The 26,463-nt window shown below is 33.3% G+C and overlaps 2 protein-coding genes across 14 annotated transcripts in view; one reads left to right on the forward strand and one right to left on the reverse strand.

Annotated features, from left to right (window-relative positions):
• Positions 1-13,525, forward strand: part of LOC143223138 (uncharacterized) — a 143,328-nt gene extending 129,803 nt beyond the window's left edge. For 10 of the 13 annotated variants that reach the window (XM_076450670.1, XM_076450668.1, XM_076450675.1 and 7 more), the window contains 3 exons: positions 3,095-3,252; positions 11,236-11,494; positions 12,530-13,525. In XM_076450670.1, coding sequence (XP_076306785.1) covers positions 3,095-3,252; positions 11,236-11,494; positions 12,530-12,724 — 612 coding nt within the window. In that variant the 3' untranslated portion in view covers positions 12,725-13,525. Of the gene's footprint in view, positions 1-3,094; positions 3,253-3,421; positions 3,711-9,134; positions 9,175-11,235; positions 11,495-12,529 lie in introns of those variants that run through there. The other 3 variants (XR_013012678.1, XR_013012677.1, XM_076450680.1) reach the window with 2 other exon arrangements.
• Positions 13,526-20,387: 6,862 nt separating this feature from the next.
• LOC143223141 (antiviral innate immune response effector IFIT1-like) lies at positions 20,388-25,631 on the reverse strand. The gene is made up of 2 exons (XM_076450681.1): positions 25,492-25,631; positions 20,388-23,177 (listed from the first exon to the last, which is right to left on the reverse strand). The coding sequence occupies exon 2, from the start codon at positions 23,175-23,177 to the stop codon at positions 22,467-22,469; it is 711 nt and encodes a 236-aa protein (XP_076306796.1). The 5' UTR covers positions 25,492-25,631; the 3' UTR covers positions 20,388-22,466.
• Between the last annotated feature and the right edge of the window lie 832 nt (positions 25,632-26,463).

Here is a 26,463-nt window from a genome sequence, read left to right on the forward strand (position 1 = left end):
ACATTTGTTATTCAAATCATGTAGAAGTTCACTGATCCTATTTGAACTTGGAATGACAAATTATTTTTAGCCACAACTAAAAGTGCACTTTTCTTCTGGATCAATGGAGAAAAACCGAAACTTGGTCAAAATCGAGAACAGAAGTTATCGAAAATTTTGTATCGTCTCTCATGCCCAAATGAAGCCACTGATATCTTCTTTACAGCTGGTTCTATGAAGTGCTTGTCAATTAAACATTTCATTAGTACTAATAGTAGTCCCACCTATGTTCAGTTGGTCATGCCTATTTGCTTGATGATATTTGAAAGCTAATTAGCAAAAGAAATATATATATATATAAATGTATACAAACCATACTTGAACTTTGCATATGATGGGGGTGAACTTTTTATTTGTTTCAAAGTTGTTAGTTTCATAATCTCAGACAGATAAGCTGAGCTATTCAATGTATAGACAGAAAAGGGTTACTAGAAGCTTGGTAGTGTTTATATAAAGATTTATTATGCTATTCCTATATGAATTATTAGAAATCAAAGCTTTTACAAATATATTGTTGTTTTTTGTTGCATACTTAGTAGAAACTGAGTGACAATGGTTCTCATGTACAAAGGGTTGAGTCTATTGAACATGGAAATGAGCAAGTCACATGGGGACCACAGCTGACATAAAGTTGTGGTAGAATGATACCCAGTAGAATAACATTTGAGTATTTTTGGTATATTATAAGGATAGTGATATCACTGAAAATATATTACTTTTGGAAATGATGGTATGTAACAGCCTTTTTCATTGAAAATATCATAAACCATGGTAGTGGTTCATAATAGAGATTGTCCATTTGTTCCTTGTTACTTAATATTGTTCCACCAACATACAACAAAACAGCTGTGAATATCATAATAAACCCTGGGTAATATTACCAAATTCATCATTGTTCATTATGTTGGGTAGCTTTTCAGTTTATTATACCACCTAGCAAATAACAGTGGTGTATAATATTCACTCCCAATCATTTTAATATAGTCTGTGGATTATATGGAGCCACACCATCTGCTCCATATACCACACCAGGTATATGTAGATAGGTGTGTGCATGGTGGTGGATCTAATTTCATGTTTATATGGTAGGTGTGACACTTGTACTAAAGCAGTTATTATTGCAAAGGTATTGATGTCACATATCATTTATTTATGAATAGGATTTTTGGCTTCTTGGACACAATGCTGCTGTTACAGTTTCTTTTTCCCACTGGATGAACAATGTTGGTCATGTTACACAAAGGTTGAAAACTTTATACAATGCCCCCCACTAGTACAGCAGTATGTCTACGGATTTACAGTGCTAAAATCAGGGGTTCGATTTCCCTCGGTGGGCTCAGCAGATAGCTCGATGTGGCTTTGCTATAAGAAAAAAACACAAAACACAAACTTTATACAAATGTCTAGGCTGTCTCCAACAATGTAAACCTTTAGCCCATAGTTTGAAAGTAGACACCAAGCTCAGTTTTGAGCAACAGATGAGCAGTCATGGGGATGGCTGATGGTAAGTGTTGAGTTGTAGCAAACACTGCATGATTTTGAATTTTGTAAATACTGCAGTTATAGTGGTCACTCTTCAAGCTGGCTATGAGGAATAGCAAGAATCATGCAAGCACGTAGCATTTACATCATTTCTCTAAGCTACAAAGAAACCCTAATTTTGACTTTTCTAAATATTACAGCTTTTAGACATTGAGTCAACATAAGGAATTGTAGCTTGAGGAAAGAATGTCAATACTATGTCTCAAATCTTGAGTTATTTGTTTAGTTTTATGCAATCAGATATTCATTTTACACCACTTATCTTGTTTCTTTATTTTATTTAAGATTTCTTCCCATTGTTGAAATGAACAATTTTTAATATTTTTGTTCATACTATCAGGATATATTTATGTGTTCAGATCAGTAATCCAGAATTTCAGAGGAAGAATATCTTTCATACTTAATACTATTAAATAGGCACAAGGACTATCCAGCTAGAAGCCTACAAGTCCTACCAACCATAACATGGTGAGCAGAATGCAGTGTCTCATAACAACTAAGAATGCATAAACTCAAAATGAAGTGACAAAAGCCATCCGTGTGCCTAAGGCAACAGCACACTACTTAATAAAAAGGTTTTTGTGTTTTTTTCCCGGAGAAGCAAAAAGTTGTGTACGTTAAGTATTTGGAGAATGAAAAGGGTATTTATGCTACTTCACATGAAAACAAACTAGTCAAGCCACTATATTTAGCCCATCCTACACTAATTATATAATGGAAAGCTACAGGGAGGAAGATTGTGATTTGAAATATGACGACATTACTAATGGAGATTTTTGAGATTGAAATTCGCTACTATTGTCGAGATGCACTATTTTCAGATAGAGAATGACTGGATATAGTGAAGCTCTAAAATAATTTTAACATAACATAATTAGACTCTCTATGATTATGAGAGAACTCACTTGTAGAGAAAATATATATTTAAAAATGGCTGGTGTGGGTAGAGAAGGCACAAATATACTATGTAAAAACTACACTGACAAACACAACACCAACATTATTTATAAAATACGATGTGATAACTGCCACGACTTCTATATTGGGGAAACAAGTAGAAAAATGGAAACCAGATTCAAAGAATGCAAAAAGTCACCTTCACACATTTTCAAATACTGCAAATCAAGTAAACACAACATAACCATAGAAAACACCCAAATACTAAATAAAGAAACAAACGCAAAATTAAAGAAGCCTCACTTACACAACAACTCAAGCCCAAAATAAGCCAATACAAAGGGACACCTTTATACCTATATTAATAAAAATAATGAAACATCTCAGCACTCCCTCTACATTCCTATACTCAGTTACACAACTGCCTTCAAACATGTGGTCAGCTACAGGTCAGTGAACCATTCTTTCTTTGTGAAACTGACGATGACCGAAGAAGGTCGAAACGTTGTTCGCTCTTCTGTTAGTGCCTTCTCTACCCATACCAGCCGTTTTTAAATGTACAATTAGCCTCTGTAGTTCTTGTCAAAACTAAATTATGTGTGATTTTGATGTTTAGCTTCAAATTTTCCGAATTTCCATGTTTGGGAACAAATTGGAAGATGTGATGACCCTTCAGAGAAGAAAGTATCCAAGTCGGAGACTTCCTTGGATCCAGACTACTCTATCTGAACTTGTTTTAAAACTGAATGGAGCTCAGACAGAGGGAATATTCAGGTAATTAATTAGTTACATTGTTGCCACTAATCTCAGAATATGTAGTGGTGTAACATAGGCAGAAGTGGCTAACACATAATCTTATTAGGTATAAAATCAATCAAAATATATATATGCATAAGACTGCTTCAATTCTGTTATTCATAATAGCTTCCATTTTATATTTCAGGTATTTTTTAAGATTATGCAGAGAAGAGTTTCTAGTTGTTTTGCTGTAGGATGTCCTTCAACACATTGTGCAGAATGTGTTACATATGCTGTCGTGTACATTTGAAACAAGTTTGGATTAACAGTGGGATTAACTTAACCTTTTAATGCTGTGACAGTGCCACAGTTAGTAATGTATCTGAAATTAAGAAGCGCTGCAAATCATCTATGGTTCCACACTTTTTGGACACCCTGTAGTTACTTTGCTGATTTTCTTGCACCCACTTTACTTCTCTGAACCATTGAGAAAAGTAATGCATATTGTTTCTTTGGTACACTTAGTATTATACAGAAAACCAAATTGTTAGAATAAGCAATTTTCATGGTTACTGATTTTTATTTTATTTACAAGGTGGCTTGGTGTGTGTGCTATTTACTCTGTATATATGTGCTGCACAGTGCATTGGTTACATTAAATCAAACAACTAGATATGGAGGTGTATTGTTCTTTGATATTAAAAATATATTTTGGAGTTCCCTGTTAACACAGCCTGGCCAGTTCAAGGTATTCCATCAGACCTTGAACATCACCATAAACAAGTGAAATTTGTACCATGGCAAATAGACACCATTGGTTAGAACAATTAATGTATATGTTCTTACATTTTATTTCATTATTTCTAATTGGAGTTTACATTTATTATTTTAATATTATTATTATTAGCTGAGTTATATGGATTTAAATTTAACTTCAGCTGCCTAGACTGGCTAAACATCGTGAGATATTGTTAACAGCAAGGATGCTCAACTTATGAAACAGTGTATTCTAGTCATTTTTAGTAATATATAGCTTGAACATCATATTTAATTATCCTTACTCAATAATAGGTACATGATTTTAGTTCTGACCTATGAATGTAGTTTGCATTGATCAGAAGTTAATATTAATTAGTGGTAATGAATGCAAGTTTTTCTCTAAATAGCTGAACTTAGTTCTCTATCACTCTCAACCTGGTGAATATACTGTGAAACTTGTTGTTGAAAAATTATTCCAATATTTGTGCTACTTTGATATGAGTCATTTAATGGAGAAAAAATAAGTGCTCCCATTGAAATGAGTAATGTAAACTTAAACCAAATTTTATGTTAATCTGAATCAAAATATTGCGTTTGAAGTTGATTTCACTTTATAAACAAATTTGGATGACAAGACTACTGATTTATTTCTGAAATTGTAAGTAAATAAAGGCTATGAACATTTGCTAAAGGCCTATTCTAACATGAGATTTATCCAATTTTCATTTCATTCTTTGAACACTAAGGGGTTCTTTTCAAAGATTTGGGTGATTCTAGTTCAAATTTCCTTTAAATATATATGGATGCAGTTCCTTCCATCATTACTTACCGTCATGGTTGACAATAAGGTTTGAGCAGGTTTTGACAAAACACTCTAATAAAGTATGTGGCATAAACAATCTTAGAAAGCAAGCTCATTCCTGAAACAAGACTCAAACTCTTCCTTTGCAATATTAAAAGCTATACACATTAAAGAATAATAGACTATCCAATTCTTAGAATCCAAACATTTTGTAGAATACTAAATAAGGTACTGCAAAGGTTGCAGGAGTGTTGAAAAGTTGATCTGTTTTTTCTGAATTTTGCATAAACTAAAGAACTTAATAATTGTAGTGCACACAGTAGTATTATTATCACGTATAAAGTGAAGGAGTAAAAAAAACTACAAATAATTTTAAATTTTATTACACATATTTATAAAATAATTATTTTAAAAACATGAAGGTTTATTTAAAGTGATGTTTTATATGAAAATGCTGCTTTTCAAATGGTAAGATTTATATGCACTTAGTGGGAGTTCTGTATTTCATGAAATACTAGTTCACTAATGCACAACAAAGACAGATAACATTGTAAAGATCTTTTTTGTATTCTCAGATATGGTAACATGAGTGAATGTGTATTACATCAATTTTGCTTCAGTGATGTTCACTTGTAATGGTTGAAAGGTCAATATAATAAATATGTATAAATGTATATTGCTATGATATTTAAGCTATTTAGTCCAAACATTTGTGTTCTTTGAATTATAATTTCTGGTTATTCTAAAAATAAAAATATATATAAATACACTGCTGCTCAAAATCTTAAGGCCAATGAACATAAAGTAAAAATATGCATTTTGCATTGTTAGACTCAACCACTTATTTGAGTAGAGCTTCAAAAGATGAAAATAAGAAAATAAAAAAAAACTTTAGCATATAATAGGGAAAATGTGAACACTATGAAATTAGTCAATATACTAGCTGGTCAAAGGTTTAAGACCATACTAATATGAAGTCCTAAACAGGGTGGGAAATGCCCATCAAGAGGTCTCAGTAGTGAGTTGCACTGCCGTCATTGCGAATAACTTCAAACATTCGTTTTGGCATGGTCGATGTAAGTGTAAGCGTTGCAGAAGGCTGGTTGGAATGTTATTTCAAGTGGTGAAGATGGCTTCACGAAGATCATGCACTGTTTGGAATTGACGTCTATTTCTCCAGACTTCCCTTGCCATCCACCCTCAAACATTTTCAGTGGGGTTCAGTTTGGGCGAACACGCTGGATGGTCCAAAAGAATCACATTATTCACCATGAAAAAGTCCTTTGTCCTGCGGACATTGTGGATTGCAGCATTATCCTGCTGAAAGATCCAGTAATTTCCGCACAAGGGAGGGCCTTCAGTCAATAACGATGCTCTCTCCAACATGCCAATGTAACCAGCTACTGTTTGACGCCCCTGTATAACCTGAAGCTCCATTGTTCCATGGAAGAAGAAAGCACCCCAGATCATGATGGAGCCTCCTCCACTGTGTCATGTAGAAAATGTCTCCGGTAGGATATCCTTATCGTGTCAGTAACGTTGGAAGCCATCTGGACCATCCAGGTTAAATTTTTTCTCATCAGAGAACAAAACCTTCTTCCACTTTTTTACGTCCCATGTTTGGTGTTTTTCAGAAAAGTTTAACCGAGCTATTTCGTGGTGTGGAAGGAGGCGTGGCCTTTGACAACATTTACGATTTTTAAAGCCTTTATCTCGTAAATGTCGTCTTCTTGTTCTTGAGCTGCATTCTGTGTCCATAAGGGCCTTAATCTGGTTCCACGTTTGGCTGGTGTCTTGCCAGACAACCCATCGAATCCTCCTGTTCAACGCCGACAAAAGTTTCTTGGGCCAACCACTTGAAATTCTCATTTCGTATCCCTCTGGGTCTTTTAAGAAATTTGCAACAGCAGTTTTACTACTCCTAATCTCACCAGCGATGGCATGCTGAGAGAGACCTTGCTTTTGCAGCTCAACAATTTTGCCATTTTCAAACTCTGTCAACTTTTTAGTCTTTGCCATGTTTTTACCTAGTGTAACACAGGAGATATCAGTGGGAGATGTTGACAATGCTAATGCTTGAACACAAATGAGTAGATTTCATTATGTGTTTACAGATTAACATTTTGTTTCAGTATGGTCTTAAACCTTTGAACAGCTAGTACATAGGCTAATTTCATAATGTTCACATTTTTACTGTTAAATGCTAAAAAAGGTTTTTTTTATTTTCCCTTTCCTTATTTTCATCTTTCGAAACTCTACTTGAATAAGTGGTTGAGTCTAACAATGCCAAATGCATATTTTTTCTTTATGTTCATTGGCCTTCAGATTTTAGCCAGCAGTGTATGTATTTCACATTTCTTTTATGGTGGTTACAAGATTGATCAAACCTACCAACCACATACAGAGATTTCAATTCAGTAGTGAAAATAACAGATAAAATATAAACGTTTTTCTTAAAAAAATTAACTGGATATTATGAAGATTTTACTTGTGAAACCTGAAAATGTTTGATTTAAAAAATATTTTTCATCTTAGAATGAAAATTACTCTGCATGTTGGATAGTCAAGATCCTGAAATAAATATTTAAGAGAAAATCTCTGATTAAAAAAATCTTAAAACTTGATATTTTATGTTCAAAAGCCTTGTTATATTTACCAATAACCTGCAAGTATTTGAAAACAAGTGCATATCAAAAATCACAGTGTAATTTGTCTCATGGATATTTTTGTGGCTATGAGCTGGTTGGATTACACCCAACTTATTATAAAGAAATAAAAGGCTTGTACATCAATAGCACCTATTTTGTTAATTTTTGAGGCACATAAAGTTGTATTTTGGTATCTTTTGTATGAAATGTTATAAAGCTTATGCAAAAACATCCTTAATTTGTTAAAAACTATTAAAATAAGCATTCATGAATTTTGAACTTATTAATTTATAATTCAAATTTTCAGTAAGAAAAGTTAAAATTATGTATTAAACTTTTTAACAATAATAGAAATTGAAATTATCAACCAGACTAATTGCAAGCAAATTTATTTCTGTTAATAAATATCTGACAGCTAAGTCTACATTGGCAAAATCTAGTGTCAACATCAATTAACAGCTACTGGGAAGAAATAAATAGAGGAACCTGATATACAAATATGGTTTATATTTGAAGTAGCAAGGTTGAGCTTGCAGACTAGCTAAGTCTAAGATGAAAATAAGACATAAGTTTCTCAAAGCTTCAGTAATAGCATGCAGAGTTTAAGTATATGTAAGAGAATATAAAATAAAAGAATAATTTAATATATTTTTATTCATATATAAATATATTTCATTCAGGTAATTTTTAGGATTATGTTTAATATGTAAAGAATATGTTAGTTGGAACTAACTTTAGACATTAAGCACAAATTCAGTTGAAGAAGTTGGCAATTTTATCTATTCTTTAATTTTTTGCCAAGCACTATGAGCAATTTATCTGAAAATGGAAATATATTTTTGATTAAACCAAACATTCAATATAATGTCAGTGGTTAATGATATAATTTGCAATTTTTTTCAGTTATTTGCAATAACATTGTTTGTAACTGTTTTACTAGTGTACACAAAAATCTATCTTTTGGGATACCTTAGGTAAAGGAGTTCTTATATTGTATAAACATGAGATACAGTAATTAAAGTTAGGTGTGTTATAATATCTCGATACGACAGATATTTTTGCTAACAAGTGCTAAGAATATTTTAATATTCAACATGTTATAGTTTAACAAGTTACAGTAATGTGTTTTTGTGATTGATTATTTAATGTGATTAATGGCAATATCCACTAACCATTTATCTATTTATTTATCACAGTAAAATAAGATAAAAATTATGATGTTTATTGCTGTGAATGAGGTTGCATTTAAAGCACATATTTGTTCTGCATTTAAAGTTGTATAATATGTACAGCTGTCCTGACACATACATAATAAAGGCTAAAACATAATTGACTTTAGAGATATTATTACACACACAGCTTGCATGTTATTAAGTGAATGGCATGTGTTTTAGGTGGCTATTTTATATTTCTTTTTGACTCTTTTGTGATTATTTGTCTTCTCCTTTCAACTAAAAATTAATACTATATTTTCAAATGCATTTTAAATTAGATATATCAACTTGTATTTAGTGAAAAAAAATTATTCTGAACGTTTTAACTTCATGATGTTAAACTGTAAAGTTGTTTTGGAGTGTAATGCCATAATATTGTCTAACTAAAGCCAAAATACTAATGCTATTTTGGTTTGAATCCTTCTGTCCCCATTGCTTTGAAACCGAGATAACTGGGTGTGCTCAGAAAAGTACTTTCTCTTCTCTCCACTCCAGAATTTGGAAGTAGATCAAGCAACCTGGAAAAAAATAAAAAGAATAAAGGGAAAAAAATTAAAATTGTGAGCAAGCAAATATGAGTGAAGAGCTGGCAAGATGCACCCAGCAATGTGTGTGAATATCATAAAAGTAACAGCTGATGTATGACTTAAGAGTCAGTCAGGGTAGTGTGGATTAATAAATCCAATGCCAAAATTTGGCACTTTCTCTTCCCATACCAAATCACTTGGAAAGTGTCTGACTTGACAACTGAATTGAGGAACTGGAGGTAAAATTTGAAATAAATAATAAAGTTAGTGCATATATATTCTATAAAGTAACAGTTTGGTGTTTATATATACTCTTCAAAATAAGAAATGCAAAAGGGATATTTTTTTTATTTTAAAGAGAAATATATGTAATAACGTTACAAGCTCAGAGTATGTGATGTTACACGTCTTAAGGCACTGATTATCAGACCAAAATGACAATAAAAGTTGTGCACTTTGAAAATGGAAGAAAACAACGGATTTTTCACCAAAACGCATGCGTGTCCAATAAATTTGTTTAAGAGATCTGCATGTTCTGCAAGTGCAACATGTGCAAAATCTCTATAAAAGTGACGGGTTCTCAGTTTCCATAGCTCAGTGTTAAGCCACCGACACACAATACAGTTACGCCAAGACTGACTGAAGCACAACGCAACAACGCCATTGGTTGCTTGGAAGTAGGCGAATCTCAATCAGATGTTGCCAGAGTTGTGAATGTCCACCCAAGCACCATCACAAGGCTGTGGAAACGTCACCAACAACATGGATCAACTCGTGACTGTCCACGATCTGGCAGACCACGTGTTACCATGCCCGCACAAGATCGCTACATCAGGTTATGTCACCTTCGGGATAGGACCACCACTGCAATGTCTACTGCCTCAACCATACAGGGGCTGCGTAGGATTTTCGATCAGACCGTACGCAACCGTCTATGAGATGCAGGAATCTGACCTCGACATCCAGTCAGAGGCGTCATCCTCACCCAGCAACATTGTCAAGCACGGCTGCAGTGGACTCGGGCACATTGGGTATGGCCTCATCTACGATGGAAGCATGTTTGGTTCAGCGATGAATCACGTTTTATGCTTCGTAGGCAGGATGGAAGGACCCGTGTTTACCGTTGCAAAGGTAAAAGTTTTGCAGCAAACTGTGTGCAGGTTGTTGACAGATTTGGTGGTGGCAGCATCATGATGTGGGCTGCCATCGCCTACAATGCCAGAACAGATCTTTTGCACATTCGAGGGAATTTTACGGCTCAACAATACATCGACGAGATTCTTAGGCCCCATGTGCAATCCATCATGGTGAACGTCAATGACGTTTCTCAACATGACAACGCCCGTCCACACACAGCCCGACTCACCACTGTCTTTTTGAGACACAACAACATCAACGTTCTTCCCTGGCCCTCCAGATCACCAGATTTAAACCCCATTGAACATCTTTGGGACAAGTTGGACCAACGTCTGCAATGGCGACAACCTTAACCGCAGACTCTACCTCAGCTTGCAGCAGCTTTGCAGGCTGAGTGGACAGCCATTCCACGGGATGTGATTCGTCATCTCATCACTTCCATGGGCAGGAGATGCCAAGCAGTTATTGATGCTCACGGGGGCCCATACTCGTTATTAATGTTGAGTGACGTTAAACTTCAACTAGTGAGCGTGGACTTTGCCTTTGCAGACTTTGGATGTTCAGCAGTGAATGTGCAAAGTTTCACACATGTCATACAGAACTACCCGGAATAAACTTGTTAACAATTTGTCTCATATTTTGCCTTTTGCATTTCTTTTTTTTGAAGAGTATATATGTTATATTACAAGTTTTTATTTTGCTCTTGCTTTCTAATGAGAAAAAAGTGTGTTTATTTTATTCCTTCTAGTACAAATATTTTGTCAGTTATCTCATTACATGAAATATGAAGACTATTTTAAATTGAAAATTCTTTGCAATGGTTTTAGACAGAGTATGTGTGGATTCAGATAAAACTTAATTTTTTGTGAAGCTGTATTTCAATTTTTGAACATGACCAAGAGTATTTGTTTTCAACAAATATGGTATTTCAGGGTTCCAGGAGATATTGATGAGGTAAATGTTATGAAAGTGAAGATGGATCAATGGCAGTTGGTAGAATGTAATGACCCTCATGTTCCTGTGTCACTTTTGAAACTGTGGTATCGAGAACTTTATGAACCCCTTATTCCCCACATGTATTACGAAGAATGTATTGAACACTGCTGTGATCCTGTAAAAGCAATAGCCATTCTACATAGGCTGCCAGAATTAAACCGTTTAGTCCTTGCATATTTAATCAGGTTCTTACAGGTGAGTTAAACAGCAATTAAAAATACAAGTAAGATATATCAATATTCCTGTCTCAGATGTATCTTTGATATCTGTTTCACTATTTTGTACCATTGTAGTCATACTATTTGTATAAAAGTTTTTGTGGAATTGAAACAGTAATCTGAACACTAAACAGTTATTTTGGTTTATTTTCTAAAGAAGTTTGTGATGAACCATTTCTAAAGGAAAAAACATAAAATCTAAAAAATGTAAATGTAGCATAACAATTCTGATGAAACAAGTCTGGAATCTCTTTATTTAATTAAAACTGCTCATTAACGTATAAAACGATCCACTAATTTCAAAATTTATAAACCATTCCTGTGAATAGAAGCAAAAAGAAAACAAAACAAAAAAGTTTTTGTACATGTCTTAAAAATTTGAAGATTTACTAAACAATTCATAAATGTTTCACAGATTTTTATGTAATTTAAATATGGATTGAAATTCTGTGTGTTAAGATGCACTTACATGTCTATTTGAATCATGATTAGTTGATAAAATGTAAAGTACTATAGCTACACATATCAATCAGCTTGTTTAACTTTATTCATTCTTTCTGTTGAATGTGTTTCACATATTCATTTTTGAAATGTATGGCTTTATTATTAAAGGTATCTGCTTCAATTTTATAATAACCTGAATTTCAAGATTATTACTGTCCACTGTTGCTAAGTTACGTGTAAAATTTACAGTGGTATCCTGAAGTGCTGTTGTCAACAGAATATTAAAATTAACATTAGTCGTTTAATATACACTACTATAAACATTTTGAAATAGAAATAAACAAAAATAAACCAAAGCTTTACTGTATTCTGTGAAAATAAACAGCTAAATTTTATCTAATGGATTTTTACCTTCTTTTATTAAAATAAAAACAACTAAAACTCAGCCAACAGCCATTGATCATATTCTGGGGATGTTAGAATAGTAACTTGGATTAAAAATTGTTGTTGAAATGCTGGTAAATGTAAAAATATCTGTAGAACTGTATTACTGTAATGCTTCTGATAGGTGTTTGCTGCAGAGGAAAATGTTGCAGTTACCAAAATGGACTCCAACAACTTGGCCATGGTGATGGCACCTAACTGTCTGCGATGTACTTCAGAGGAGCCACAAGTAATATTTGAAAATGCAAGAAAAGAGATGGCATATCTGAGAATATTGATTCAGAATCTTGACACCAATTTCATGGAAGGAATTGTGTGAAATATGTATATGACTTCTAAAACACGTGACGTGAAGTGCCTTTTTTAAGAGGCTTAACTACTTTTCAGTATTACATTCTTGTAGTCTCAAACTGAATGTTATGGAATCTGTTTAATAACGAAACAATGACTAATACTTAAAAGATATGTGCAACAACAGAGAGACTGCACATTTCTAAAAATAATACAATGAGCTTCATATTCTTTAAGAAAAGATTTTTATGCTGTTTTATGTTTTTCAACAAAATACCATACTGCTATCATAGTCTGCTTTATGTTTGGTGCATGCTTGAAAAACAAAACAAGTGCATGTGAGATAATCCAATGAAGAAGAAGAAATTATGAATAATCACTGACAGAGGAATTCTTGGAGTAGAATGTGTTGATACAGTTTCTTTCTAATGTGTATATTTTATCCTTATTTAGCCAAGAACAATAAACTTTAGAAATACATCTAGTAAAAGAGCTTTGCTTCAGGTAGCTGTTTTGTAATATTTTGAATTGTTGATATTTGATCAAATTTCTTTACAAATATAGTATATGTTCAAATTAGGCACATGTACTTTTTTGTACAGTAGCTTAAAAGTAAACACTAGGTTTGGGTATATTTCATATTTATGCTGGTGATTTATCACATATAAGTTGGTGTAGTAGAATTGTATATGTTTTACATTATTTCCTGTTTTATAGAAATGTAGATTATATTCTACCCTCTCAAGAACTAGATTTTGAGCATTAAACAGGAATGAGTAATGTGTACATAGACATATAAATCACATAAAGTTTATTCAAAACTCTTGAAGAGGAATGATTATTTTCTTTCAGCAAAACATATTCATACTTTTGAAGTCAAAACTTTAACCAGGAACCAGTTTAAGTTCAGTTACTTTATATCATTTCAGACATGTCACACATTTTCCATTAATGCATCTGTCAGATGAAGAGCTTTTAAATATTAATTTGTATTCACATGATAAAAGTTAATTGCAATAGATGTAAAATTTATGCCTAGGTAAGCTTCATTAATGTGTATAATTCCAATTCAAAAACAAATTTCAATACGCTGAGTGTTTTTGTAATGTTACAGTTTGATAATGCAGAAAAAGCTCGGATATATTTGTCTTCATACTACTTTTGTATTTTACTCTTTACATATCAATTTAGTGAAAAATCACACATGCCTGTGATGATTTTATTCTCTTGAAGGTTTTACACCTTTCACTGTAGTTCCTGTTCATTGAATTTGAAAACCATATCCATTTTTATACATTACATACATATTTGTCACAAAAAGTCAAATGTACTTTGAAATAAGTGGATCATTTTCATCAAAATTGGTTCCAACTTTGTTATGCATAAAATGTTTACAACCACTGGCTATAGATTTCTCAAGACCATTTGCTACACGAGAGGCTTATCAATAGTAATAAATACATTGTGGTAAATGAAGTTTTGACTTAAGTTGGAATTTTTCCCCCCAATTTGTAAAAAAATCCTTAGGTGAAAGTAAAAAAAATTTCAATATGATGGTTGTTTCCTTTCACCAAATCAGCTATTCTTGTTTATTGCTGTTCCCTATATGTAAACTTTTCCTGTTTCATGCCAAAGACCTTCTGCTTCCCTCCCCACCTATGGGAATTCAGTCATTCCAAAATGTTTCTTCTGTAAATAACCATCAGGTCACCTCTGTATTATTTATTCAAATAATGCAGTGACTCCCTCTGTGTATCTCGACTAAACTGACACTTTTCATTTGACAGTGCTTGAGCACAGACTTTTTTTTGACCTGATTTCAGTTTGAGGTACAGTTTCTTTACAAAGTGATTAAACTTTTTCAACTAGTCAGTTTTCTTTAGATTTATTTTCATTTTAACACATTATTGCCACCATTTCATCAAATCTTGACACAAAAATATCAAAGTCAATGTCTAAGTTTTGTTTGGTTAAACTCTGACAGGAGCTTCATCTCAAGCCTCTGATGTATCACTCTGATGGAAGATTTTTCATTGTTTATTTGCAGCACTGAATGTTACATGGGTCAACCTCTGTCACCAGACATTGTCTCACTTTCTTCTGAAAAATTTAAACCTCTTGATATGTCTTCTCACACCTTTTCTGAGGAATCAGTTGGACCTATAACTTTTTTTTTTTTTAGTTTATTTCTCAGGCATGTGAAATTTTAAACCCCACCTCCCACTTCTTATGACTCGCAGCTTTCCTTACTGCATGAACCTTCTTCTCAATCCTATTTGTTTTTCTAGTGCTCCCATGACATTTGGGTTCATGCTGAACAATTTGCCTACTTGTTAAACAATTGTGTGAGCATGCCTCATCCACTACAGCCTTAGGATCAGTTTGTTCTTGCATATTGTCCTTATTTTTACCAGTATCTGTTGGGTTATGTTTCACATGAATCTCTTTTTTTCTACCTTTTGTTGATCACACCCACATGACTGTCTTATGGTATCTTTTTATTATTCATGGGGTGCATGGGTTGATCACTATAAAACTTTTGGTTTTTGGTCTGTTGAGAAGCAGTCATTACATTATTAACATTTTTGTGCTTCTAGCCATCCATCTGGTTATGGATCACGTCCTTCTCTAATCATACATGGTTTGGTGGTTATTTGTTCTGACAATCCAATGTTGATGCTATATATCAGTCACTAAGGTTGCACCTGTTTGAGGTTCCTCTGCTTTCATATGTTAGATCTCTATTGGGCACACACACACACCACATTTGTTTAATTCCCTGTCATGTTCCACCTTCTTTCAAATTTGTGGTAGATTGTATTTCCTATTCTCACTCTGAGAAGATGTTCCTGATGGACTAGTTACTCAATCCTTTCATTTTCCAGTGACTTTACCTCACATTGATGCACTTGTCACAGTCTGAATTACAAATTACTTTTCTTTTGGTCTCTGGTGTTTCATTCTCCAGCTTTGAATATTGAGCTTTCAGCCAAGATTGGTCTCTGAAATTTCTATATGTTGATTCTCCTATTCAACTGCTTAACAGGATGGTTTCCCTATTCCATATCTTTTCATACTGGGGTCTTCTGATAGCTTCCTGTTGACCAGCTCAACCATTACTTCTTCATTTATACCAACTGAAATTATTCCCTTCTGTACCCATTCTCCCTCCTTGACCCACAGCTAATGCCCTTTGTGTTCACTTACTGTCTAGTTCAATCCTTGGCAAAGAGATTAGGTTTCTTCCATCACATAGGTTTCCATTTGGCTCAGTCCATCTGTCCTTCATTCGTGGAGGTATATCATTGGAAATGGAAAGTTTCTCACACATGGTACCATGCTCAGGCATTTCTATCTACTTGACTCACTAAGGCCATGGCTTTTCAACTGGGGGTCTTCAGTCTCTTTGATTTGGGTTTATCAGGTAGCCTTATCTCACACCTTTTTGCTTTTCTCATGACAGTAGAATATATATTTCACCTATCTTTACCGTATTAATCCATTCTTTCTGGATTTGGCCTCCTCCAAGAAGACCATCTCTTCTGTGCTGGGATGTTAATTTAGTCCCCTTCAACAATTTAGTTTATCTTGTGATTCAGTTGACTTATTCCTCATTGCCTCTTTCCTACTGAAACTTTAGCAACTTTTCATCAAATTTGTCATCTAATCTACCCCCTTCCACTTCTTGGTTCAGTTAAAGTATTTATTTATTTTCAAGTTCTTTACTGGTCAGATATTCTACAGTTCAAAATTTTCACTGTAAAGCAATGTTGAAGCATACTTTCCAATGCATGTCTTCTCAACATTCACTGTTGAGATGGAGTTTTACAAGATTACTTACAGGTGAACAAACCCATGGTGTTTACTTCATAAACTTGCCCATTTCAGTCTATACCACCCACGGACTTCAAAAATAAAGCAGATGGAGATATCTGTTCATCCATGCCACACCTTGACTGAAAACATAAGGATGGTCAGGTTTCCAAAACAGGGTTTTGTGATCAGCCATTGCTCTTTCTCAGATGATGATATTCCTCAGGACTCATACATTTTCCATCTGTTTCTTCAAGTGTAGTATGGGAGTCCCTACCTCTTACTAGTTCCATGTCTCTGGAATGATTGACTATGAGGGTACCCTGCTGAATGTTTAGATGACATATTATTCTCCAGTATGAGTTATACAATTACTGTGGAGTGAGATGTCAAATTGTTGTTCACTCCTTAGATTGGGAGCTCTCATGCTACTATAGCATTGATGTCAGTACTCCTTGGCTGTGTTTTGGATTTAGAGGTGAACAATAAATGAACGTCTGCACACCTGTTCTAGATTGTTTATTTTCCTTTCTTGATTATAGGGTTTTGCTCAGTTTTGCAGTTGGGGTGTATATTTAGTTTATGTAGACATCCTTTTGATCCTTGTTGTTAATTTCTGGGATCAAGATTCTTCAAACAATATGTGTCATGCTTTGGGATTGAATGGTTTTAGATTTTGTCTGACATACAGGTGAAGACATCTTATTCCACCCTGGATGTTGGTTCCAAGTGGCTAAGATTTTGGATCCAGTTGATTTACCAATTGTGGTCTGTTTCACCCTAGCCACTCTACACCATGAGATTCATACCATCTCTACCCGCATTTCTGATTGGTGGGATTGACTTATGTATATATAAGGGTTGAGACACTTCTATCTCAATGAATGTCATCCTATATTTTATCTGCCATTTTTCTCCACTTTTACAGATGAGCAAAGAGTATTCCTGATCAAAAGTGGTGCAGTTCCCCTCTTCAGGTCTTCCATCTGACTTTCATACACAGAGCTATCCTTCATATGCTTTCTGGGGGTATGCATGTGTATGCACTTGTCTCTACTCCTTATTATTGTGGGATTCTAGCTAATCTTGTGAGTGGAGGAAAGTACCACATTTGATATTATAACTTTCATCTACCAAAAATGTATTTCCAGTAGGTACTTCCCTCTTTTCACACTTCCTAATCTTCTTTCCCTCCACATTCTGACAATACTTCTATCATCTGACAGGCTTTGAACTGATAGTTTGATAGAGGCACACATAGGGAATTGTATGTGACCTGAAGTATACTATGCTTCTCATGGTGGAGAGGTGATGCATAATGATTTATATGCAAGATATGGTGGAGTCACTTGATACCAAGATGGAGATTAGAAGGACTGTGGCAGGCATAAAAGAAAAGTTTGCATATAGGGGACAGTAATGACTGAGAATAGGTAATATTGTGAAAGGAGGGATATGCCTAACAGAAATGCATTTTTTAGTATAAGAAAATTATAACATTATCCAAAACAACTTTATGAAGTTTAAATTTACAGGCATGTGTTATCAACATATCACTAATCTATAGCAGTCATTGTTTATAGACATCAAAGAAGTTATTTTTTATCTAAGAAAAATTATACTTCTATTATTTTGGAGTTAGTAGTGAGAACTATTAACACAAGCTTTCTAGCCTTTAAAACGACAATCAGTTGTTGTTTTTTATGTAAGATAGTGTAATAAAATAAAGAAAGTAAAAACAAAGAATTGTAACTAACATAATAATCACAAACATATCTGGTGTATAGTAAAATAATTAAAAATCACTTTGCTCAGTATTAGTTTTGAGTAAGACTACTGTTTAAACTTTTCTTGCTCAATGAACTTTAATTTAAAACAAAATCTTATCAACAATTCTACAACAAAGTAACAGAGATACTAATAATGTACTAATTGTGTATAAACCGAGCAGCTTGACACATTTAACGCTGTCTCAGAAGCTATTAATAAGCCTTTAGAGATCTTATACCACATCTAACCATAAAATGGTTAATGCTTTAACAGATTTGGAGTTGTATAGCCATGATACAATACCATTTACTTCTTTCATTAATAATATGATAAAAGAAGTATAAATAAACTTTTAGACTAAACACTACAATGATGTAACTTTGCACAGTATGTGTTTATCAATGTAATATGATAAAAAGAGTTCAAAGTAATCTAAATGCCCTTATATTTTGTAATTAAGAATTGCTTGCAAGCTACCTCAATCTTTATTAATTTTACTATATCTTTATTAGTAATTCTCCGTGTATCTTTTCACTGCTTTATTACCTCGGACTTTTATTAATATTGAATTCATTGTATGGTGTTCATCTAAATGTTTAGTAAAATGATTGTATAACATTTATTTTGTATTTACGATAGTTCTGCATAAAATATTTATTTTTGCGTTAAAATCAATGTTTAGGGAAATAGCATTGATTTGTGTTGCCACAAAATGTTCTCAAACAGCCAGATAGAGATTCAGAATGAAACTAAAATAATTATGCTACTTCTTAAAATCCAATGATTGCTTTTAATATATAATTTCAAGTTTTATATGCTACCCTGCTAAAAGTACCTGGGAAGATATAAAAATGGTCAAAGTTGCAGAAGATCCCTGCCCAACAAGTGTTAAAATAAAAAAAATAGTTTACATTGCTTTTAATTATTCTTAACCCTTCACAGATATTTTTGACAATGAAGGTAAAAATATGTTGTGATAATACTAAGTTACCATAGTCTAATGGCTGTGTAAATTGAAGAGAAGGAAAAAAAAAAAGAAAAAGGTATTTCCATGTGATGCACCAAGTAAATGATACAAACCCATTTTTTGCTTTCTGATGTGATGTCATTTTAGTAATGCATTTATATTATAATTTCTACATATTTTTGAATAATAATTTTTGTTTTATTGAAGTGTTATTTCACATTTAGAACTTTTAAAATAATCATCTACACAATGTACTGGTTCCACTTCTCAGACTTGGAGTATAAAACTTATTGTGGGTAACACATGAATGTGTACTGCTGTATAACAAACACTGCCCCATCATACTTACTTTGTGTACTAATTTGCTTATTTATTAAGTGCCAAAACTTTAAATGTGTGATTTGTACTTCCCAATGAAGCCTTGTATTTTATTACTACCAAGGGAATATGAATGTGACTATAACACAAGGGATGTGTAAGTGTTTCTTGTAGGAAAATAAATTAAAGGAGTTAAATCATTTAGAGGAAAAAAAGAAAAAAGGAATAAGGTTCCATTAATTTGTGACAGAAAATAATTTAAATGGTGACTATAATTACAGTGATCATGATGGTTTTATTTCCAATACTTTAAAAGAGGATGCATTGACAGTTTTTCATTTCTTTGTACACTCAAAATAATGAAAAAGCTCTCTTATTATTGTGCCAAGTGCATCGCAGTGGCAAGTTTGACACTTTGTGGAACTAAGTTTTTTGTGGTTTATGTCCTATTTACACCAGAAACATAAAATTGTGATGCACACTTTTGAGGATGTGTGATAAGAGTGATTGTCAAATCACTATTTGGTCTGACAAATGTAGGTGGTAATGTTTGGATATGAGACTCAAAACTCAAGAAAATTTCAATGATTGACTGTTCTTCAGGAGAGCAGTTAAGAAGAATAGTCAACTATTCAAAATTCTTGAGTGTTGGCTCTTGTGTGAAAACATTACAACTGTTGTAGGTGATCTTGTGCAATAACTTCTTAACTAGAAGTGTAGGTGTTGGTCATATTTGTGTGCTTTTCCTCTAATTCAGCATATGGAAATTAGAGGTGGTTAACACAGGTAACCTTGTGTTTCTTTGCAAGAAATCAGACAAAAGTCAACTGTCATTTCAGTTTATGAAATCATTTCAGATCTGCAGTATAGATCTTAAAATGTCTTTTCAAACAATTCAAAATTTGCATGCCAAGAAATGCCACAATACATAGAAAAATGGGGAAAAAATAAAACTCAAATATTTGCATTTTGACTTTCAGTAAAATAACTTATTATTTCTGTGGAGTGTTTCATTTATGTTCAAAATTGACGTTAAATTACAAAAAAATGCATATTGTAATATTTTACTTTTTTACATTAATTAGGTTTGCCCTGTAGAAAGCCAAGACTTTACATAGATTTCATTACAAGTGTTTAAAATAAAGTGTAAACTATATTTTATAAGAAATATCTTTTTTGTTTGGATTATTGTATTTTGCCTACAATGTTTACTCAACTAGTTTTGTAGAAAGTCCATTTGCAAGAATAAATTCATTTATTCATGTAATATATTTTGCAACAATAACAATATGTATGTTGTGTACATTTTAGCAATAAACTGGATTATCTTGATAAATCTGATGTTTTGTATTTTACCATATTATTTTTCATTGTTTTTTACATGAAATGTAGTTGATTAAATTACATTATTGTTATGATAAAGCTGAATCATTCATGTGTGTCCATGCTCAAGAAATCAATTTTTGTATTTTTCATGTGTACATGAATTTGCACCTAGTTCCTACTTAATGTAAAGTAGATAATAAGTAAACACTAATTACTAATTAAAATTTGTGGTTGAATTATAAAACAGGTTGTACAATTTTAATATTTTTATTGAATATATTGTTAAAACAAATGGATCTTTTGAGAGGCTATGAACTCTGGTAACCTGGTAATAGGTAATTCTTGAGTTTAACAACAGACTTTTGTAGTTTTACATCAAAGCCTAAAGGAGAAAGAGCTCATCCTTAATATAATACCACTAAATGAAGCTGATCCAGTGACAAATACAACATAACACAATCTACCATTTTTTATGCAGCATTAAAAAATCATGACATCTTTAGTGTGCCTCTTCATGCCAGGAACCTGGTCCAATGAAAAGCTAAAAAACTATCACACCATCTGCATTCTCTTTGTTTACATATTCGGAATTATATTGATTTGCAAAACTGATGTAATTGGTTTGTAGAAAGAACCAAAATACAAAATATACTTTAACTACAGTTTTGAGTAGGATTAGGCATTGAGCTATATATAAAGAAAAACATTGTAATACAAAATTAAATAAAACACAAAGGAAAGCTTATAACAAATAATTGTTTAGTGTAATTACTTTTTAGTCCGTAGACCACAATAAAATCACTGGTAAAATTAACGTAAAATCTTAATTACTATTGAATTTTGAAAATGAAAGACTCATAGCTAATGCCCTCCCCTGGCTAAGCGTTATGTCTGTTGACTAACAATGCTAAAAACCGGGTTTCAATACCCGTGGTGGGCAGAGCACTATCACTTTTTATTTCAGTTACTGATATAAATATTAGGATCATACATAAAAGGTGCAATGATAAAAAGGCCCTAAACAAGAGAGTGATCGAATAGTTGACTATTCTTCTACGATATCTTCTTGTGGCACGTTTTGAAGTTTACTGTATGCTTCTCGAGCTGTAATTAATTCTGGATCTAATCTTGTTGCTTCCATAAATGCTTCTTTTGCATCCTTTATCCTGTCTTGCTTCTGCAGTTCTTTTCCTTTATACACTTTAATTCGTGCTCTTTCTGACTTGCAGAAGGATTCCAGTTTCTCGAACTTACTTAGTTCACTGAGGTATGTTTCAGAAGAAATCTCATTGTTACTCCTTTTCAATAGTAAATAATCTACTGCTGCGTAATGTATTCCACTTTTTTTCAGATATTCTTTTGTTTTTTCAAAGTCCCTTTCCATTCTCCAAAAATAAAGCCCTAATTGATGAAGTATGTGTCCATTTTTCCTTCAGTAATGTTATCAGCTTGAAGTAGGCATTTTTCATTTCACCTTTATTACCTAAGTAACGATATACTTTGGAGCAGTTAAGTAGAATGTATGCAGTGTTTTCACATTTTTGAAGTTTTTCGAGATATCCAAGTATTTTCTTTTTCAACGAGTTGTCTCTTTTATTGTTGAACCATATACTTGAAAGCGATAAAGTGTAAGTGATAATATAGTCTGCATTATCTTCATTCGATAGGCTAATGGCTTTGTAAAGACTTTCCAGTTCATCCTGAGTAGGGTTTTCATTTTTTTATTCCGGCGTAATCTTGCTAAAATCAGTCCCTTCATGTAATGCCACAACGGTTCTTCTGGATTTAATTTTAGACCTTCATCAAATGAATGTAAAGCTTCTTCATAATTTTGAAATGCACATTCGAACAGAGCAAAACCACGGGCTCCATGTAACCAAGCCATTTGTTTCGGGTCGTTCTTAATTTCTTCCCATAATGCTTCTGCCAATTCCAGTCGGCTTTCACAATTCTCTATTTGGCCTAGCATATGATATATATGGGCTTCCAGCGCATTAAACAAATAAAAAGGTGTTTTTTCAGTAATGCTCTGAGATATTTCTTTTGCTTCAGATAAATAAGCTTCTGCTTTTAATAAGTTTACTTCGTACAAACCGTCCTCCAGACCAGTCATATAAATGTATCCAAGAAGAAGAAAGCTTAGTTCTTGAATATCGGGCTTCGCTGTTTTCATCCAATCTGTCAAATTGTCGTTTATCTTTTGGACAGTTTTGTTGCTAAAAGGGATTTTCAGCTTCCACTTGCAATGGCATTCCAGTTGACGAAGTCTAATAGATTGATCATCCATCTATTGATAAAAACAACAATTAATGCTATTAGATTATTATTTAAAGTATACTTGGTTAAACTGCTGAAGACATAAAATATTCTAAAATATTTTAATGAAGACCATTTATGTAGTTATAAGTTTCTATTATTGTTTAGCTGGGTGGAAGTTTAAAGTAACCTGAGGAGAGGGTCACAAATTCGAGAAATCTTTTCAAAACGTTGAAGATAATTTGAGACTTACATATATAAGTAACGAATTAAACTAAAGCTAGAGGGAATTAATTAATCAGTTGTGCATGATATGTACGGTGCATCTGACACTGTAAACCAGTTACTCAGTAAAGTGTTTGTGGATATCGAGTTAATTAATTAAAAAGCAAGTGGATTTTATTGTAAAAGTAGTTTATTTTTATAGTTTGGCCTATCAGTGAACGTTTCGTCAACTGAATTTTGCATTATTATTTTTGTACAGAATAATTCAACATGGAAAATAATATAAACAACTGCAAAAAGAGTATCATAAGTGTAAGAGAAGAGTTAACTTTAAGTAATGAAATAATTTGCGTTAAAAATACACATTGTGTTAGATATATTAGATACGAATACATTTAAAATATATTTTACTATAATTATACAAATTGTGTCTAGATATCAGCAAGAGTTTCAATAAAATGGTTATTAAAATAAATCAAATCGAATGTAATAGTGTTTATTACATATAAGAGCTCCCAAACAATATGTAATCAGTGTCTACGCTTTTCACGGAGCTGGCCTCATTTGGATACGCCTCTGTTATAAATAAACGATAAACATAGATGTCAATTGTTCTTCAGTCATTGAATATTTAGTAGTGTTGTTTTTACACAACACATTTTATTTCGCTGAAAATAGATTTCACAGTCATTTTCTGAACTTGTCAAGAGATGTGGGGCGTTATACGAGAGTAGTTCAAAAATACGCGGACTGTTTGAATTGTGCGGCTCCAGTTGGTTCCAGGGGAATCCGCTTGGTGTCGCTAGGTTCCCACAGATCAGCTGATTACGACGCCATTTCCCGATTGCAGATATCTTCATTTGTGCATTAGCTACGCGGTTTTAAGTGAAGTGCGATTTTTTCGTTTGGCGGATTTCAGAATGAATGACCTGAAGGAGCAACGACTTGCTGTGAAATTTATTTTAAACTTGGAAAATCTGCGACTGAAACTTTTGCTATGCTTAACACGGCTTGCGGCATGTTTCAAGTGGCATGAACGTTTTAAGGATGGTCGACAGTCCATTGAAGATGATGAGCGTCCTGGACGTCCTTCCACGTCAACTGACGACCCACGCGTCGACAAAATCAACACCCTGGTGCGGGCAAATCAACGTCTGACTGTCAGGGAGCTTGCTGAAGAGTGTGGGATATCAGTTAGATTTTGACCGAAAAATTGAAGATGCACCGCGTTGCTGCGAAATTTGTGCCTCAGAACTCGTGAGTTTTTGGCCAAACACTCGATCACTGTTCTTTCCCACCCCCCTACTCACCTGACCTTGCTCCTTGCGATTTTTCTTGTTTCCAAACTCAAAAGACCCTTGAAAGGAAGAAGATTTGAGACGATTCCCGAGATTAAGGCAAATGCGACGAAGGAGCTGGAGGACATTATAAAAGAAGCGTACCAGGACTGTTTCAACAAGTGGACACACCATTGGGATAAGTGTGTGCGTTGGGGAGGAGAGTACTTTGAAAGGGTCCCAGACCTGTAACTTCTAAATAAAGTACACTTTGTTTTATGACGTCAGTCCGCATACTTTTTGAACAGACCTCGTAAATGTGAAGATCAAACTACTGTTCGTTACTTAACAGCAGTACAATTATTAGCATTAAGTGATGTCCACGAGCTGTCTTCCATCTAATCTATCATTTCAAAATTATGGTCCTCCAAAAGTATATCGACAATTTGAAAATTCTAACATAAAATAATAAATTTTGCACCTAACGAACTTGTACCATTAGACTTTTATATTAGACATTATATTTTAAGACAAGTTAGGCGTTAATTGCTACATTTAGATAATTTATTTTTGATGGAACGAGTATTTCACTGTACAAAATCTTGACACACTAAACTGCAACGGCTTTTTAAGTAATAGGTTAAAATGACGTAGGAAGGTCGAAACGTTGTTCTCTCCTTATTAGTAAAAGTGTTAATACCTATAACAGCCGTTCTGAGACACATTGACATTATTTATTTAGTGTACTCCAGTTATTATTAATAATAATGAAATACAGGTCATAGTGGGTTCAGTCTACCAAAAATCAAACCAAGATTTCAAACGAAAGGAGAAAACAATTACCTTTTATAATATCAACAAGATGCACTTGTATTTCTTCACGATTCTCTTTCCGTTCTCGAACAAAATTGTGCTTTAATGTCATGTTCCGTAGGCTTTAATATAATATACGTAACAAAACCATAACCAAAACCAAATCAACGTATACAGTGTTATCTGAAACGTGAAATTTAAAACACTATTAATATTATTTTTCCATTTCTTTTTACGTACATATTTCAGCTTAACTAATGTTATTAACTATTGTAATATTTAAACTTAACAGAGAAGGGTTACAGGAAATATTATTGATTGCTCCTTATTCCTTAAGTGCCCATGAACTTTGTTTTTTAAATTTCGCACAAAGCTACTCGAAGTCTATTTGTGCTTGCTGTCCTTAATTTAGCAGTGTAAGACTAGAGGGCAGCTATTTATCACCATCCACCGCAAACTGTTGGGCTACTCTTTTACCAACGAATAGTGTGATTACACAAAAGTCGAAAACTTTATATAAATGTCTCAGCTGTCTCCAACATAAATCTTTAACCCATAGTTTGAAAGTCGACACCGAGTTCAATTTTGAGCAACAGATGAGCAGTCATGGTGATGGCTGATTGTAAGTGTTGAATTATAACCAACGTTGCATGATTTTGAATTTTATAAATACTGCAATTATAATGGTCCCTCTTGAAGTTGGAATAGCAATAATTGTGCAAACAGAAGATGACGAAAATGAGGCAGATATTTTGTAGCTATACATTTTATTCAGAAGATATGTAGTTTCACATAAAGTATGTAGCAGCAATCCAGTGCTTACAACCTGCCCATATATAAATATAGCAGATATCAGGGGTGAAGTTCTGCAGATACTTACCAATACTGAGTACCAGAACTTCTTTTTAATGTTGTACTAGTATTAGGACTTATTTGAGCTGCTTTATCCTTGTTTTCTTTGTACATGCATATTGATGGGTTTTTTTAATAAACAATCCATCT

This window comes from Tachypleus tridentatus, chromosome 8, assembly GCF_004210375.1.
Source record: "Tachypleus tridentatus isolate NWPU-2018 chromosome 8, ASM421037v1, whole genome shotgun sequence".
In the NCBI taxonomy this organism is placed as follows: Eukaryota; Metazoa; Arthropoda; class Merostomata; order Xiphosura; family Limulidae; genus Tachypleus; species Tachypleus tridentatus.